Source organism: Anser anser (genome assembly GCF_964211835.1).
Source record: "Anser anser genome assembly, chromosome: 25".
Classification (NCBI taxonomy): domain Eukaryota; kingdom Metazoa; phylum Chordata; class Aves; order Anseriformes; family Anatidae; genus Anser; species Anser anser.
In genome coordinates this window covers 760,686-777,384 of record NC_139746.1, presented here as the reverse complement: position 1 = coordinate 777,384, position 16,699 = coordinate 760,686, and the positions used below count along the sequence as shown (strand labels likewise).

The following is a 16,699-nucleotide window of genomic DNA, read 5'->3' as shown; positions in this document are numbered from 1 at the left end:
CCGTGGACGAGCCCGGCCGGGCCCCGCGGGGCCGCCCCGCTGCGTGCCCCCGGTCCCGGCCCGGCCCGGCCCGACCCCGGCCCCGCTTGGTGCCCCCGCTCCCGCCCCGTCCCCTCCCGCCCCGTCGGGCCGCGCCGCCCCCCCCCCCACGGCCGCCAGGGGGCGCGGGGCGCGGCCGCTCTGCCCGCTGGGAAGTGTAGTTCCCGCGCCGCCGCCTCCTACAGCTCCCGGCGGGCTGCGCGCGGCGCATGCGCGGTGCGGCGCGGCGGGGGGGGCATGGCGGCCTAGCGCGGCGGCCATGGCGCTGCTGCGGCTGCGGGCGGCGCTGCTGGGCCCGGCCCGGCTGCGGGGCGGCGGTGAGCGGGCGGCGGCGGCTCCGGGCACCGGGGGGGCACGGGGAGGGGGCGGGGGGGCCGCGGGTAGCGAGGGGCCGGCGCTGAGGGGTCCCCGCGCTGCTGGGGCCGCGCCCCGGGCAGGGCCGGGGCCGGGGGGGCTCTCGGGCCGCGCCCCCACACGGGGCAGTGGGCCGGGGGGCACCGGGCCCCGACCCCTGGCGGGGGCAGTCCCCGGCTGTGCGGCGGGGCCGGGGCTGGGGGGAGGCTGGGGTCCTTGGGGGGGGGTCCCTGGGGTCCCGGGGGGGGAACTCTGGGGTCCTTGGGGGGGTCCCTGGGGGGGCCCCTGGGTCCTTGAGGGGGGGATCCCTTGGGGCGGGGCCCTGGGCTCCTGGCCCCCCCTGAGCCACGGGGCGAGGGGCAGCCCTGCCCCCAGTCCCCTTATCCCTGTCCGCAGCCCCCATCCCTCCTGAGGCGCTGCTGCTGAGCCCGGTGGGAGCTGGCGAGCCGAGCTGGGGACTGCCCCGCTCTGCGCCCGTGTGGGACGGGGCAGAGAGGAGCGTCCTGTCGAGCGGGGCCCCTCTCACCTCCCAGCCTTTGCTCCTTCCTGCCGCAGGGATCCCGTGGAGCATCCTCAGGACCTACTCCTCCGTCAGCACCAAGGAGAAGGCGAGGAGAAATGCGGTCTGCGAGAGGACAGAGCTGCTGGAAGGTGAGCGGTAAATGGCGGGGAGCCGCAGCGCTCCCCCTCGTTCAGTGTCCTGGGAGGTTTTATAGGAGCCTTCCCATTCCATGTAGCCATAAAGGAAAGATTTGGGACTGGACATGCTCGTGGCCTGCTGAAGGATGTGGGTTTCCCACAGACCTGCTGGCTTCCCTGAGCAAGTTCTGTCCTGTCCCAGTACCTGGAGGGCCCCCCTGCCCACACCGAGTCCCTGTGACATGCCGGGTGGTCCTGAGGGGTGGTGGAAGAGCCCCTCCCCGGGTGTCCGAGGGCCCTGCAGACTGACCCAGGGAGTTTCAGCTCTGGGCTTTCTGCCCGGGTGAGCTGAGGGCGTGAGGTCCACGGTGGGAGGCCCAGTGAAATGGCCCCGCAGCAGGTTAGGGGTGGGTGAGGGTGAGCTGGTGCCTTCTTCCACGTGGTGCCGTTGTTCGGCTCCCCCTGACGCTGGGACAGGCCACGGCTTGGAGCTGGACCCCAGAGAGACACCGGTCAGCGCACTGCCGGGAGCTGCTGGGGCAGGGCTGGCGGGGCGGGGAGAGGAGAAGCCCTCGCGTGGTCCCTCTTCCCCGTACCCCCCTTTCCGAGCACCTTGCTGTGCCTTGCGCCGCTTCATCTCCACCCCGGCTGTTTCCCCGCAGTGCTGAAAGCTCGCGTGAAGCAGCTCCAAGCCTCCAGCGTCCCCGAGGTGACGGTCACCAAAGCGGAGCTGGCGCCACTGGGGATCGACAGGCGGCAGGAGCCGCTGCGGCAGGCGGCGGCCACGCGTGCGGCCAAGGAGCCCCCAGCCCCCAGGCAGAGTGCCGCGGGCCCGGCCCAGCCCAGCGGCTGGGTCGAGAAGCTGCGGAAGGAGATGCACGTGCGGCAGGCCAAGGTGGAGAGGAAGCTGTCCATTGCGGCCTCCAAGATGACTCTGGTGGGGCAGGCCAACGCCAAAGTGAAGGTCAAGGCGATTCCCAAGACAAAGGCCAAAGCCAAGCCCAAAGCCAAGAAGAGCCCCAAGGAAACCAAAGCGACTGCTTGGAGCCAGAGCCACGCCGGCCCCAGCAGCGCCTACGCCTGCAGCAAGCCCAGGGTGGCGGAACTGAAGCAGGGCATGAAGGCAGAGAAGCCTCCGAATGTGCCTGAGAAAAGAGAAAGCAACCACCAGAAGATCATGCAGCAGAGCATCCAGTCTAACCTGGAGTGCCTCCTGTGCTTGCAGCAGCCGGAGGAGGCTGAGAGGCTGCTTCTCTTCTATCACAGCTCCCCCGTGAAGAGAAAGCTTCTGAGCATTGGCGCGTACAACATCGTGATGCGTAGCTGGGCGAGGAAGGTAAGGGGCCGCGGGGTGCTGCCTGGGCTGGGCTCGACCCGCGGCGCTGGACTTTCCGAGAGGCCGAGGGGAGGGCTGTGCTGGCTCGGGGGGCAGAGCTCCGCGCTCGCAGGAGCAATAGCTGCGGGTTGATTCCTGTTTGCCACGTCTGCCTTCGGCGATTTCAAGGAGGGAAAATTGGGTTCTGCGAGGGGGGGAGCTGGGCCGAGGCCCCCGATCGCTGCGAGGTGGCTCTGAGGGGAGGGAGAGCCTGGGGCAGCGTGGGCCGGGCTCAGGGGACAGGGAGCAGGGGGCGTGAAGCTGTGACGGGGGCACGTGGTGTCCATTCTTCACGGCCTCCCTTCCCTCTCACCCACAGGGCTGCTTGCACCGCCTCAGCCGGCTCCTCTCCATGCTGGAGTCCGCCGGCCTCCGGCCCAACCTGGACTCATACGCGGCAGCGCTGGAGTGCATGGGCCGGAGCCAGGCGTGCACCAAGACCATCTGGAGGTGAGGCACGGAGCCGCCCCGCGGGCTGCCACCTCCCCAGCCGGGCGCTTGTCGGATCTCCTGGGGAGAGGAGGGGCGGGAGCGGCGGAGAGCTGTGCACGGGGGGGGGGCTGCTGCCGTGCGGCGCTGCACCCGCGGGGCTGTCTGCGGGCAAGTACAGCACCCTGCACGCAGCTGTCAGCCCCGCGCGTGTTCCCACACGGCTGTTTGCTGCCCGCCGTGTGTCTGAGGATGGGGGAAGCGGTTTCTTTCTTCCTTGGCCTCACAGAGGCAGCGGAGCCCGGCCGTCAGCCTCCCCACCGTGCGGAGGTGGAAGCCGCCCGCTCAGCAGCGGTGAGGGCGGGGGGGGGGGTGGCTGTAACCTGAGGCTGGTGACCTTGTGGGGGACGGGCTCTGCTCTGCAGGCAGCTTGGATCCTCAAAAGGGAACATCCCCAGCGGCTTCTCTTTTCTGTGCTCAGTCTTCTCCTTACGAGCTTTGTTCCCTGCCTCGTGGCGTGCTAATTTCCATCAACGCAGCATGGTCCCCCACGAAAGATTAAACCTCTTACCTGCCCCTCCTCAGATGTGTGCAGCAGCTGAAACACGACGGCTTCCACGTGGATGAGCTCTTCCAAAAGTGCCTGTTCGAGGGAGATGAGAAGGAGACGGTGCTGAGGGCCATCAGGATCGTGCAGCCTGACTACCAGCTGCCCCCTGCACCCAAGCCCCAGAGCTGCAAGTCTGCTCTGCTCAGCAACTTCTACTCCAAAGTAAGCCGCCAAGTCGGGGGTGGAGATGTTGGAGCTGGCCAGACGGTGCCCGCACGCCCCCAGGGTGCGGTCGGGTCCAGCTCAGGACTGCGGCACGGGAAGAACTTCGCAGCCTGACCTCTGCTCGCCAGCCAGTGCAATTCATCAGGCAGCAAGTTGTCCCGAGGAAGTAAATGCCCTTCCAGCTGCCTCACAGAGACACCGAGGGCCGGTGGGGGGCCTGTAGGACCTGCACGTACCGGAGGGGTTTCTTGGCAGGGCAGTGCTCGGCTACGGCCGGGAGCAGAACAGCCCCTGGGGAGGCCTCTTGTCCCAGACTCCCTGCAGCTCGCCAGCCGGAGACCTCAGAGCTCCGGTCCCAGCTGCCTGCCTCTGGCAGAACAGGCGCATCTTGTCTTCCTCTGGCTTCTGGCACTTACTGCCTCGCTCTCGTTGCAGGAGAAGGTGGTGTCCTACCCCAAGCTGGATTTCTCTGTGCAGGAGCTGCGGGAGCGCTTCCAGCAGCAGCTGCAGATGGAGCTGAACAACACCATAACCATCGAGTCAGTGGAGTCGACCAAACCGCTGACCCCGCAAGCCCGTAGAGCGGTAAGTTCGGGGTGGCTGGGGCTGCGTGCTGAGGGAGGCAGGCAGTGCAGCGCTCGGGGCTGGCACGGACCCGCAGGGCTCGGTCCTGTGAAGGGGCAGCTCCCTGGTGGTGCCCTCTCACCGCAGCGGGGCTTCTGCTCCCGTTCCGTGTGCAGCGCAAGCAGCTGGCCGTCCTGCGCTCCCAGTGGCGCGGCGCCATCCTCCAGGCCCTGCAGAAGTCGAAGTACAACATGTCCCAGAAAAGGACGGTGTCGGGGTACAACAGCCTCTACCCCTACCTGTGCCTGCTGCCAGATGAAGAGTACGTGGACATCATGATGCAGGTAGGAGCCTGCCCTGACCCCACAGACACGCAGGAGCGGGGCCTCCTGGGGCTACCACAAAGCTCCGACGTCCCAGTCAGGGCCACAGAATCAGAGCACGAACCTCAAGGTTTGCCCAGGCTATTACGTGCGGGCCCTGCCTGCTCCCTCTGCTGGGCAGCCGTAGCAGCCCTGCGCTGTCCCTCCGTATCCTTCCTCGTGTGCTCAGCATCACGGGAATCGGCGCTTTTCTGTGCTCCCCGCACAGGGACTTTAACTCCTGCTTTCTTTCTGCTCCGTCTTTCTGCTCCTCCCTCCTGAAGTCCCTCTTTGCCTTCCCCGTTCTCAGATCCTCAACACGCTCTCTCCGCAAGGAGAATCCCTGTCTGTCCTAGCCAGGGAGCTGGGCTCCAAAGTCTACGACAGATACCTCACCCAGAGGAAGCTGCGCAGCCGCCAGCTCGAGAAGGTGCAGGAGATCTACGAGGACTACATCCACCTGCTGGCGAAGGACGGCCAGGTGGGCTCTCTGGGGGCCCGTGGGAAGAGCAGAGGTGGGGCTGGGCGCTTTGTGTGGGCGCCCCTCACACCCACAAGGTCCAGGTTGTGATGCTGCAGGGGCCATGAGAACCCCCAGGGCCCTGTTTTGTGGGCCCCGGCCCCATGATGAGGGTCAGGTCGCTTCTGGCGTAGCTGCGGGTGTTCCTGGAGGTTTGACCTCAGCACAGCTGACCGCTGGGGGCCAGGCGTCCCGCACCGGGGAGCTCTGGGCTCGAGGAGGGCGCGCTGTGCGGGGCAGGAGAGGAGACGGGCGCTGAGGCCACGGGTCTGGGCAGGCAGTGGGGGCACGGCGAGCGGGGTGCTGGCAGAGCCCCGCGCCTGGGGCACAGCGGCAGGGACAGATCTGCAGTTCGGAGGGCAGGGACGGGGCGGGTGCGGAGACGTGGCTGGGGAAGGGTTTTACAGGCCAGGCCAGGGGCACTGCAGCAGAAGCAGATTCTCCGTGTTGGCCTTGCCTCAGCCACAAAAGCAGTCCTTCCCCACATAGCCCTGTCAGGCAGGAGCTCGCAGGGACACAGAGGCAGGAGAGTCCCTCTTAGCCACGTGCAGGGTGCAGAGGTCACGTCCAGCGACACTGGAGCGTGGCTGCCCCCTCCAGCTGACTCGATTCTTCTTCTTCCCCCTCCCAGCCTGGGGAGTACTTGCCACGGGAATACTGGGAGAAGCTGGTGGCAGAAGCCGGCTACGGGCCTTCGCTCACCCTCAAGGACTGCAGCTGGCCGTACGTGCTCCTGATGCGCCTGGGCGTGTGCCTGCTGGAGATCCTGGTGCACTCCGTCAAGGTGCCCAGGAACACCCTCAAACCCCGCTTGGAGTCCAGGCTTATCCCTGTCCTCTACCACATCTACTCGTTCCGCAGCAGCTGGCAGGTGAGCCTTGCCCCCGGGGGGCTGGGACTGTGTGGGTCACCCCTGCGGGGGCTCTTGCAGGGTCCTCTTCCCTTCCCAATGTCTTTCTTTCTCCGAGGCTCTAAGGAGCGTCTGGTTCCGTACGACCGGTGCCGTTCCTTGCCGACTGACCACACGCTCTTCCAGGTTTCCCCCCGCTGCTGTCCTTCACCTCTCCCGTTCTCCCCTCCAGGTCGGGCTGATAAAGCCCCACCCCATCTTCTCCCAGCTCATGTCAGACGCCGCAGAGACCACGCTGACCTTCAACTCCTCCGTCATACCCATGCTGTGCCCCCCGATACCCTGGACTTCCCCCCACTTCGGCGCCTATGTGCTGAGCGACACCAAGCTGATGCGCTACGTGGACGGGGCCTTCCAGCACCAGCAGCTCCTGGACCAGTGTCCCCAGGTGAACCTCCACCCTGTGCTGGACGCCTTGAACCAGCTGGGCAACTGCGCGTGGAAGATCAACCAGCCGGTGCTGGATATAATCATCTCCATCTTCAACGACAAAGGCAACGAGAAGCTGGACATCCCGCCGCCCCTCTCCGAGGCCCCCAAGCCTCCCGTCACCCCCAGCAATTCCTCTGCCTGGCACAAGTCCCAGAAGCACGAGCTGCTGCTGTGCAAGAAGAAGGCGGCCGAGATGCACAGCCTGCGCATGGACGCGCTCTACAAGCTCTCCATCGCCAACTACGTGAGGGACAAGGTGTTCTGGTTTCCTCACAACATGGACTTCCGCGGCAGGACTTACCCTTGCCCGCCGTACTTCAACCACCTGGGTAACGACGTCACCCGCGCCATCCTGCTCTTTGCAGAGGGCAGGCCCCTGGGGCCGAAGGGCCTCGACTGGCTGAAGATCCACCTCGTTAACCTCACGGGGCTGAAGAAGAAAAACAGCTTGCAGGAGCGGCTGCATTACGCCAACGAAATCCTGGAGGAGATCCTGGACTCCGCCGACCGCCCGCTGACGGTGCGTGGGGAGCGGCTGGCGGGGCTCTGCCTGCCCTCGAGGGGCAGGGGTGGGACCCTCAGCCGGGGGGGGCAGCTCGGGCCGCAGCCAGCCCCGGGGAGGCTGGGAGCCTCCCAGCTGAACCGATGATGGAAAAAGCAGGAAAGCTCACCCATGTTTGAGTCCGAACAGGAGTTGTTCCAAATGCGCTAGGGGAAAAAGGCATCAGTGACCTCTGTGATTTCAGAGGAGGCTTTAACCACCCCTCTTGTTCAGCACAGCTTCTGGGAGGTAAAATAAAAAGGAAATCAGATCAGTTTTGAAAGATAATTCTTTAAGGGGAAAAAGCAAATCAAAGCGTTGCAGGGTTTCCTAAGTACCGCATTTCTGTCCGTAAACACAAATATTATGGAAATAACACTTCACCACGGAGGCATGGTGAGGAGGTGCCTTGCCCTGTATTTCCTGAGAGCCCAGAGGCTCAGCTTCTGCCTTTGCTGTGGGGTGCCACAAGAGCGCTGCCTCCTAGCAGTGTGCTTTCCCGTTCCCAGGGCAGGAAGTGGTGGATGAACACCGACGAACCCTGGCAAGTCTTGGCGTGCTGTATGGAAGTCGCCAAAGCCTCGAGGTCCCCGGACCCAGCGGCCTTCGTCTCTCATTTCCCGGTTCACCAGGTGGGTGCCGATGGGTTCGCACGGCCTGGCGGGCCGGGCGGGGAGCTGGGGGCAGAGCCGAGGCACCCAGGTCTCCAGCTGTGTTCGCCGTGTGGCGTGGCCAGGCTCTCCGAAGGTGGGGGCGCAGCCTACGGGCGTCTGGGTCTGAGAACTCAGCAATTCGCTGCTGCCTGCAGCCGTAGACGCAGCGGTTGGGTTAGGTGCTGCTTCGCCTGCCCTTGGGTAACGGAGCCTGTCCAGGGGACGGGGTGCCGCCCGCAGGGCCGCTCCTGCCCTCTCCAGCCGCGGGATGGGGACCGGGAGCGGCCCCGCCGCAGGCTGGCAGGGCCGCGGGTGGTGCAGGCAGCTCCCGCCTGCTCGGAAGCGCTCGAGGCCGCTCTCGGCCAGGGCACAGGGAGGCTTCGGGGGCCTCAGCTCCTCTCCTCTCAGGGGCTGGAGACCCCCGGAGAGCGGCTCTGCAGGAGCAAAGACGGGAGGCGTGGACCTCTGAGGACAGAGATGAGCCGTCCCCTGCGTTCCCTGGTGTGTCTCTGGCCCCGGGTGCTCGTCCCCACCCAGCCCCAGAGGTGCCCGTGCTCTAGGCAGGGCTTGCCCAGTCGCTCAGGTGCTGCTCGCATCTGGCGGTGTCCGTCCGTCTGTCCGTCCGTCCCTCTCTGCTTGAGAGGAGCCAGGCGTTGCTCCCGACACCAGCCTCAGCCCTTTCTCCTGCTGCGTCCCAGCAGATCTCCAGCCCTCCCCAGCCGCTGCCCAGCCAGCTCTTCATCTGCACTGATAAATTCCCTTGCTGTAGGGAGACAGTGATTAATTCTTTTCCTGGTGAGAGAGGTTTGCTCGTTTATCTCATTAGAAGATCAGATGGCCCTAATGAAGCGTGGGGGGGAGGACGGGGGCATATGCTGCTCTTAGCTGTGGTCTGGAATGCGCGTGAGACTGTCTGAAGTGAAGGGCTCTGATGATATTGTTACGACAACAAAAGATCAAGAGAGCGGTTGGGGGTGTGCGGAGGGTGCAGGGGATAAAATTCAAGCAAGGACTTCTGGAGGGCACCCGAGTCTGCTTCCACCTGAGTCATCAGCGCGCGGTTAATTGAGGCGGCTCCGCTGCAGCAGCCGGGCTGCCGAAGCCCCGTCAGCGCTGTCCTCCAGCGAGCGCTGCAGGGCCTGGGGAGGGAGGAGGTGGGAGGAGGAGAGCCAGAGCCGGCCCTGCCGCAGCTGCAGGCTGCCTCTGGCCAGGCAGAGCCTGGGACGGGAGGAGCGGGGACAGCCCGAGGCAGGGGCATGGCTTCTGGGAGCAGTGCTTCGCCTGGCGCTGGCTGGGGGCAGCGGGGCCTTCCCGCGCGGTCCTTCGGGTCCCGCCTGTCTCATCCGGGCTGATCCTGGTCCCAGGGGGGCCGCGGGCCGGCAGCCGTGACAAATCACCCGGGGTGTGGGGCTGCAGCTGTGGGGAGGGCTGGTCGGAGCTGGGCTTCTCCTGCTTCAGAGGGAGGGGTGTCGAGGCCGCGCGGCTGGAGCTGCTCGGGCAGCTGTGGGCTTGCGGAGGGATCTTGGTCGTCCCCGTCTCCGGTCCTGCTCCCGGCTTTTCTGGGATCTGTTGTGGCTGCCGGGCTGTGGGGCCGCTTTTAGCATCCCAGACACGTTTGTTGTTTTCCAAATTTTCTGGTTTTTGGTGTTTCCATGGAGCTCTCTGGGAAGTTGTGGGGGGCAGCGTGAGGCGAAGTTTTCCTCTTTCTTTTTTTAAGCCTCAGAGGCAGCAGGAGTTAGCGATGAGATCCAGACAGGAAAACTGGCGGAAGGGGAATTGAAACTGGCACGGCCCTGGCCACTGCTGGGAGGTCAGCTGCAAACCTGCCCTCCGAGGGGAGGAAGCGGCAAAACCCTCCTGAGCCAGGGGTATCGGCGCTGCTCAGCAGGACAAGCAGGACCCCGTCCCCGTGCTGACGACTCCTTTCCCTCCTTCCCTCTTCCCACACAGGACGGCTCTTGCAACGGCCTGCAGCACTACGCGGCGCTGGGCCGGGACCTTATCGGCGCCATCTCTGTGAACCTGATGCCCTGCAGCGTCCCCCAGGACGTGTACAGCGCGGTGGCCCAGCAGGTGAGGCGTGGTGGGAGCACGGGGAGGCGTCCTGGGCCTGCCCTGCCCCTCATTGCACGGGGTCACCGCAGCTGCAGCGGAAAGGTTGGGATGGGACCAGCGTGTGGAGGGCTGGGGGAGCGTGGGCTGGGCAGAGGCAGGATCGCCCCAGCCGGGGTCGCTGCAGCACCTGCAGCGGGACCAGGCTGGAGATCTGTCCCCACCCACGTAGCTGTGAGAAATCCGCTGGGGTTTCTGCTCCCCTTCACTTCTGAATGAAATCTGGGAGAAGCAGAGAGGTGGGAGAGAGCAGGGAGCGTTCCTCGTCCCTTGCTAACAGCTGCCTGGCCTGCAGGCTGCGGGATGTTCTTCGTTTGAGATGGGTGGGAGGGAGGGGGAAGGGATTCAGCCCTTGGCCCTGCTGCCAAGATGTCAGTTTTCTTGGCACGACGTGATGTGAAACGAGCCTGCTGGGACGTGTGCGAGCCCTGCCAGGCGTCCAGTGGGCGCTGAGCCCCTGGCTCTCCCGTCTAGAAACCAGCACGGTTCAGAGGCAGCAGCACACCTGCGCCCAGGAGGGGCCTGCGTGGGGTGCACGGCTTGCTCAGGGGTCCCGGCAGGGTGGCAGGGGCAGGACAGCCCGAGCCCCGCGCCGCAGCCCCGGGGCCGTGTCCTTGCGGCGCCCAGCACCGCGCAGCCGCCAGCGCCGCGGCTCTGCTGAGGCAGCAGGGGAAGGCTCCGCTCCCCGCGGGCACGGTGACCTGCAGCGTCCGGCCGCCTCCTGATTCTTGCAGCAGATGAGCTCTGTTACCCAGGGCAGGCGGAGGTGGGCCGCGGGGTTTATGACGATAGCTCAGGGCAGGCAGCATGCAGCTGGGGGGGCTCGCGGGGTCCCCCAGGCTCTCCCAGCCACGGAGGGGTCCTGGGCGAGCACAGCTGGGGGGCGGTGCTGAGCTGCAGGGCGCTCTGCTCCCCAGGTGGAGGAGTTTCGGAAGAAGGATGCTGCGGAGGGGCTGAAGATCGCCCAGGTGCTGGAGGGCTTCATCAGCCGCAAGGTGGTGAAGCAGACGGTGATGACGGTGGTGTACGGCGTCACGCGCTACGGCGGGCGGCTGCAGATAGAGAAGCGTCTCAAGGAGATCGACGAGTTCCCCGAGGTAGCGTGCCCGCCCCAGCCTCCCTGCAGCGTCTGCCCCGGCTCAGCCCCTGCTGGGAGAGGCCACTGGACTGCCCGTCCTGCGGGAGTCGCTCCTGCCCTGCTCTCTCCTTGCCCTCCCGAATCTCAGCTGGCAAAGGGGTGTGCGGGACTGCGCCCCCGTTCCTGCAGGGGGGGCTCTGGGGGAGAGCCGGCTGCCAGCGCTCGTGGGTGCCACGGGGTGTGGGGGATCTTTGGGTGGGGCTGCTCCCCATCCTTCCTGGGCCCTTGGCGGCACGACAGCCTCAGCTGGTGTTTCGGGTGTCAGTCACGGTTTGTGGCCGTGTCCTTCCCTCTGGAAGCGGCCTTGTCCCCAGCAGAGCTCTCGGAGGCTCGCTGCTGCTGTGCCGTGACCCCGCTGACACAGGCCCTGCCGAGGGGGCAGCGCGCTGAGGCAGCTTGGGGCCGGGGGCGCTTCTGTCCCTGCTGCGCTCCGGGGGACGGGTGAGGCAGTGAGAGCCTCGCAGGGACGTCACGCCGAGGTTAGGCTGCCCTCAGACGAGGAGCTGCAGGGAATGCTGCCCCCAGCCCCCCTCCGTCACAACCCCCAGCCCCCCGCAGCAGCTCAGGACGTGGCACGGCGTTGGTGGAGGCGGTTCTGAGGCACCGGGGAGCGGAGGTGCTGCGTAGCTCGCCCCAGCGCCCATTACTTGGCTTCGTGTCTTCTGCTGCCCCGTTGCCTGCCCCTCACTCTGCCTCTGGTCTGTGCAGGAGTACTTGTGGGAAGCATCTCAATACCTCGTGAGGCTGGTGTTTAACGGCATCAAGGAGATGTTCTCAGCGACTCGAGATATCCAGGTGAGATGCCTCTTGCCTCTCTCTCCCTTTTCTTCTTTGCTGGTCCACCCGAACGCAGACCAGGGGGGCGAGGAGCTCCGTGGGGAGAGCTGCTTCCGCTGGGTCCTGGCCCAGGGAGGATCCTCCTGTCCCATCCCGGAGGCGTGGGGCTGTGCCCGGTGCAGGGCCAGGCTCCCCCCCGGGTGCCGGGCTGTCCCAGTCTGCGGCAGGAGGCCGGACTCGCGGGCGCTGGGAGGGAGCGGGGTCTGCCCCCGCCTGCACTAACCCCAGCCTCTCTCTTCCCCCTTCCCTCTTTCTTCCCCCTTCCCTCTGCCCAAGCACTGGCTGACGGAGAGCGCCAAGCTCATCGCCCAGTCGGGACAGACGGTGGAGTGGGTCACCCCCATGGGCCTCCCCATCGTGCAGCCCTACTATCGGGTCAGGTCCACTGTGGTGAGTGTCCGGTGACAGAGCGACGTCCGTTTGCCCGTCCCTCTGCGGCGGTGGGGAGCAGGGAAGGCGCAGCAGGGCTCGAGGCAGCGAGCTGAAGGCCGGCGGGCTGGCGATGCCTGCGGGTGAGCCTGCAGGGCCCGCAGGATTTGCGTGCGGGCGCGTCCTCCCGCCTCACCACGGAGACCGGAGCGTGTGGCGGGCCGCGAGGCATCTGCCACTCCCGTCCCGCTCCAGCGGCTGGGGCTCAGGCCCCTTCTCCGCTCTGCGGAGCCTTCCTCGGGGCTCGCGTGATTCAGCCTCGCTGCTCTCGCCTCCCACGCGCCGCTGCACTGACTCACAGCTCCCCGGCCCCTCTCGTCCCATCCTCACAGCCGCTCTGCGGTGGCCTCACGTTGGCTGTGTGGGGGGGAGCGGGCGGGCACCTCCCGCCTCCAGGAGCTCTTCTCAGCCCCCGCAGGGTGAATCAGCGTCTCCATCTCCCTTGGAAGGGGTGAAGGATGCTTGCCAGCATCCTTGGAGGGGAAGCAGGCAAGGTGCCACCGGGGAGTGACAGCTGCCGCAGTGCCTGGGGTGCCCTGCGGACGTCCCCGTCCAGCAGGGCTGTTCCCTGCGGTGTGCGGAACACCTTCGTGGCGCGCTCCCCTCCCCAGAAGCGGGCGGCAGTGCTGAGTGCCTCGTGGTGTCGGGGCAGCGTGGTGTGACAGCCGATCCCCTTTCTTCCCGCAGTTGAATTCCAACATGCAGAACCTGAGTGTGAAAAGCTCCGCCAACAACAACCAGTAAGTATGAGCCTGCGGCCTTCACCGAGTCCCCGATGCCCAGTTCTGTGCTTTGGGGCCCAAACCTTCCCTGCCAGCGTGCCAAAGCTGCTGGTATTCCCCTGAGCCGTGGAAAGCCAGCTGGAGGAGCTGGGGCCCTTCAGGGCTGCCCCCGTCAACCCCAGGTCTTGGCTGGCCCTGCCCTGGCTCTCTCACCCTGGGCCCTGGATGTGCCCCAGCTCCTCCCGTGTCCCGCTCTGTGCTGCAGGAAGCCTGACACAGTGAAGCAGAAAAACGCCTTCCCGCCCAACTTCATCCACTCCCTGGACTCGACGCACATGATGCTCACGGCTCTGCACTGCTTCAGGTAGGTGCCGGGGCTCCTGCCCCTGCTGCTGGCTGAGGGCCGCTGGGGCAAGGCGCCGCCGGGCTTTCTGGTGGAGAAGGGCTGGGAGGAGGCAGCAGGGCAGGGCCGGGGAGCTCCCGGGGCTCGGCCACCTCTCTCGGAAGGCCTTCGGGCCCCGTGCGGGGAGTTCCTTCCGCTCACGTGCCAGCCCCAGGGTTTCTGTGGGGTAGGGAACGCGGCAGAGCTGCGGCTCTCAGCGCTGCTTCACGGCACCTTCCGCTGCCTCCCAGGCAGGGTCTGACCTTCGTCTCAGTCCACGACTGCTACTGGACTCACGCGCTCACTGTGGACGTCATGAACCAGGTAAAAGTGTGCTCCCGAGGCCCCCGTGCGCAGGGACCTTGCTGATCTGTCCTCTGGGCGCTTGCCAGCCCTTGCCTCCCCTGGGCTTCGCTCCATAGGCTGATTGACTTACCCAGGCAGGGTGAGCCTGGGTGCCTGCTGGTGGCTGCAGCTGACTCGGTGCTGCCGCAGGCCCCCTCCTGCCACCCTTCAGGGAGGGTGGAGAGCGGCACAGAGCAGAGGCAGCGCCTCCGTCCTGCCCTGGGCTCTTCCGAACTGCTGCAGGGCTGTTGTGCGATGGATCGATAAACGGGGGTCGGCCTCTGCTTCCCACCTCCCCACACTGATTCCCTTCACCCTTGTCTGGCAGCCCCCCTTTCCCACTCTTGCCCGCTGCTTTCCCTCCTCTCACCCCTGACCTGTCTTGGCTGAGAAGCACTGAGGGGAAGGAGGGGAAAACGCCTCTTAACCTGCGACTCACCATTGCTCCCTGGATCAGATCTGTCGGCAGCAATTCGTGGCTCTGCACAGCCAGAAGATCCTGCAGGATCTGTCCGAGTTCATGCTGGAGAAGTACTGCAGGTATTGCTTGGCCACGGGTGGCCCCCAGGCCGCTCCCTGCTGCCAGTTCCCTGTCCCACAGCTGCCACGTGGGACACGGCTGCTCCCAGGCGGTGCCATCTCCCTGGGGGCTGATCTCGCGGGAAGTTCTGCTTCCTTCCCAACGACACCCAAGTTGTCTTAGACTTCGGTGTGAACCTCAAGGCGTCTGCATCCTTTTGCTGCGTTACTGAAGTGGGATTCAATGCTTGAATCCCTCTGTGGGCCTGGGGTGGGCCGCGCCGTCTGGGCCTTGCTTTCCCCGTGAATGAGGCAGGAAGATGAGCTGGGGTCACCCTCGGTTATCACCACGGAGTCGGGTGAAAGGAGACATCCCCAGGGCTGGGGAGCACCTGCAGGTGTCTCAGTCCCCGCATGAGGCTGCTGTGGCAGGGGCTGGGCTCCCGCTGCCACAAGGTGCCGCGTTTTGGACGAGCTGAAGCCAGTTGTCAGGTCCCGTACTGGCGAGTGGAAGAGGGCGCGTGTTCTCCCAGCACTCCCTGCTGACTCGCTTTCCTTCTGGTTCGTCCAGCCCCAGCAAAGAGAGCAGAGCCCCTTGGCAGAAGAAGCTGATGGAGCAGCTGTCGAGTGTCCCCGAGACAGGTAGGAGCACAGGATGGGAACTGCAAAGCTCAGGAACTGGTTGAAAACAAGGGGAAAGAGCTGGGGAATGGCCCTGAAAATCACTGAACGTTTGTGGCATCCGAAGGTGGACGTACTGAGGCTCCAGGCTTGCCAAAGGGGTCCCCAAAGATCAGGTTCTCCTGCCCGTCCCGGACTGCAGAGCCTGCAGACAGCGCCACTAGTTGTTCCCCCGTAGCCTCCCTGCGAATGGCCCCTGCCTTCCCCGGAGCTTTTCCCCTGGGATTTGCCCCAGGTTGACCCAGCTCCTGCTGTCCCCTGTCCTGCTGCTCTTCTCCCATCTGTTTCCAGCCACAAAGCATTTGCCAGGAGATGGGAGCGAGGAACTGAGCACGGTAATTGCCAGGATCTAGATGATATACACGCAATGGGATTAAGGCAATTAGTTTAACTCCTCCTAATCTCTCAGCCGTGCTTCTGCCAGACCATCTGGCTAAACTTTGCCCTGCCTTTGCGAAACAGCAGAGCCCAGCGGAGCGCTGGCCCCCGCTGCTGAGCAGCCGCTGTGCTCAGCCCCAGAGGCAGCACGGCCCAGAGGCGGTCGGTTTGTACCGAGGGGCCACGTGTGCCCCTCTGCCTTCTCTTCCTTGCTCCCGTCTGGCCGTTCCTCCCTGTCCCAGGCATGGGGAGGGCCGTCGGTTCCATGTGGACCTCTGTGAGCCCACGGCGGGGGCTGAGCTGAAGCAGTTCTCTGCAAGCTAAAGCAGGGCCCAGGGCACATTCTCTCCCAGTTGCCTCACCCCCACCGTGCCCCGACCCTGCTCTCCTCTCACCTCTGGTCTCCGTTGCTTCCCGCAGGAGAATTCAACCTGACGAAGGTGATGGATTCCACCTATTTCTTCAGCTGAGCCCCGGCAGCCAGCGGGCCCTGGACCGCCTCTGGACTTTGGCTGCCTCGGAGGCTGTGGTAGGCGCTGGCAGGGCAATTCTGTCCTGCGGCTCGTGGGGAAAGGGAACAGCCGCCAGCCCACCAAGACACCCGCACCACGTGGAGATGCTGGGGCAAGCTGGGACTCCTGGAGGAGTGCAGGGGGCTGGTGGGGATGGGGTGGCTGCGCTATTCGCTGTTACTGCCTGGCGAGGGGAGAGGAGCTGGAGAGGGCTGCGTGATCTCGTGTGGGGTCAAGGGATTAGATGGGGTTGGTGTGTCCCTACCGCTGCTGCCAGCTCCAGAGCTGGCCTGGCTGTCGCTCGTGCTGAAGGTGCTGTCCCTCGTGTCCGTCTTCTCTTCAGCTAGAGGGCAGGAGGGTGCCCGTGGCCCTCACAGGAGCCTCCCCCTGTGGGGTGGGTGCTGCTCTCCGTGCCCAGGTCCAGCCACCGGGCACCGTCCCAGCTCTTGCTGTAGCACAGCCTCTGCAGCTCCCCCCTCTTTTCCAGGGATGTGTTTAAATTCTGCTCACTGGGTCTCAGGTAGGGGAAGAAAACCACTAACACGGGTGGAAGTGTATGATACTGTAAATAAAATGTTTTTTGAAATATGGGGTGGAAAGTTTATTCTTCTCAGCATCTTTGCTTGAAGTCTGAGGGCTGCCTGGGCTCTCCCCTCCTGCTCCTTCTGCTGTCACCATGCTGACTGGTGGGGGTCCGGTTATCCGGGGGCCTGTTGCATCTTGGTGACTGCTTTGCAGCAGAAAGGGATGCAAAACTTTCCTGCAGCATTTGCTGTCGGAGCTGGCAGAATGGTGAAGCTGGAGCGGGAGCCAGACCCCACCCAGGGCTGCTTGCATCTGCTCCTTGCGGCTTTAGCCAGGAGCCTCCTCTGGCCTTCCACCCCCACCCTCCTCCCCTGGGGCTGTGTCTGTGGCCCAGCTCCTGCAGCAGCTGCTGCCTGGGGGCCGTGCGCCCACTGCAGCCCCGTGGGGTCCAGCCAGGGCTGGCGGGGAAGGGGTCTGGGAGGAGGCTTCTGGCCGTGGCACTTTGCTGGCGGGGCAGCAGCTCTGC

At 65.5% G+C, this 16,699-nt stretch overlaps 1 protein-coding gene across 8 annotated transcripts; it reads left to right on the top strand.

Moving 5' to 3' along the window:
* Window positions 1–197: 197 nt before the first annotated feature.
* Window positions 198–16,234, top strand: POLRMT (RNA polymerase mitochondrial). 8 transcript variants are annotated; one of them, XR_014575312.1, is made up of 21 exons: window positions 198–356; window positions 949–1,044; window positions 1,695–2,368; window positions 2,727–2,857; window positions 3,422–3,608; window positions 4,047–4,196; window positions 4,352–4,519; window positions 4,848–5,018; window positions 5,689–5,928; window positions 6,140–6,919; window positions 7,450–7,572; window positions 9,544–9,666; window positions 10,623–10,802; window positions 11,552–11,638; window positions 11,957–12,070; window positions 12,797–12,849; window positions 13,014–13,195; window positions 13,465–13,537; window positions 14,016–14,098; window positions 14,649–14,719; window positions 15,557–16,234. XR_014575312.1 is itself a non-coding variant. In XM_083810956.1 (21 exons), the coding sequence occupies exons 1-21, from the start codon at window positions 299–301 to the stop codon at window positions 15,604–15,606; spliced, it is 3,729 nt and encodes a 1,242-aa protein (XP_083667082.1). In that variant the 5' UTR covers window positions 198–298; the 3' UTR covers window positions 15,607–16,234. The 8 variants fall into 8 exon arrangements, 4 of the variants coding, with proteins under 4 accessions (XP_083667082.1, XP_083667084.1, XP_083667083.1 ...); XR_014575313.1 differs by having other exon boundaries at window positions 13,887–14,098; XM_083810956.1 differs by having other exon boundaries at window positions 4,089–4,196; window positions 13,097–13,195; window positions 13,405–13,537.
* Window positions 16,235–16,699: the final 465 nt, after the last annotated feature.

Excerpts from the sequence above, each read along its gene's own strand:
- POLRMT (XM_083810955.1), top strand. The coding sequence starts at position 299 with ATGGCGCTGCTGCGGCTGCGGGCGGCGCTGCTGGGCCCGGCCCGGCTG. Across the intron at positions 4,197-4,351 it reads CCCCGCAAGCCCGTAGAGCG|CGCAAGCAGCTGGCCGTCCT; the intron begins GTAAGTTCGGGG and ends TTCCGTGTGCAG. Across the intron at positions 12,071-12,796 it reads ATCGGGTCAGGTCCACTGTG|TTGAATTCCAACATGCAGAA; the intron begins GTGAGTGTCCGG and ends TTCTTCCCGCAG.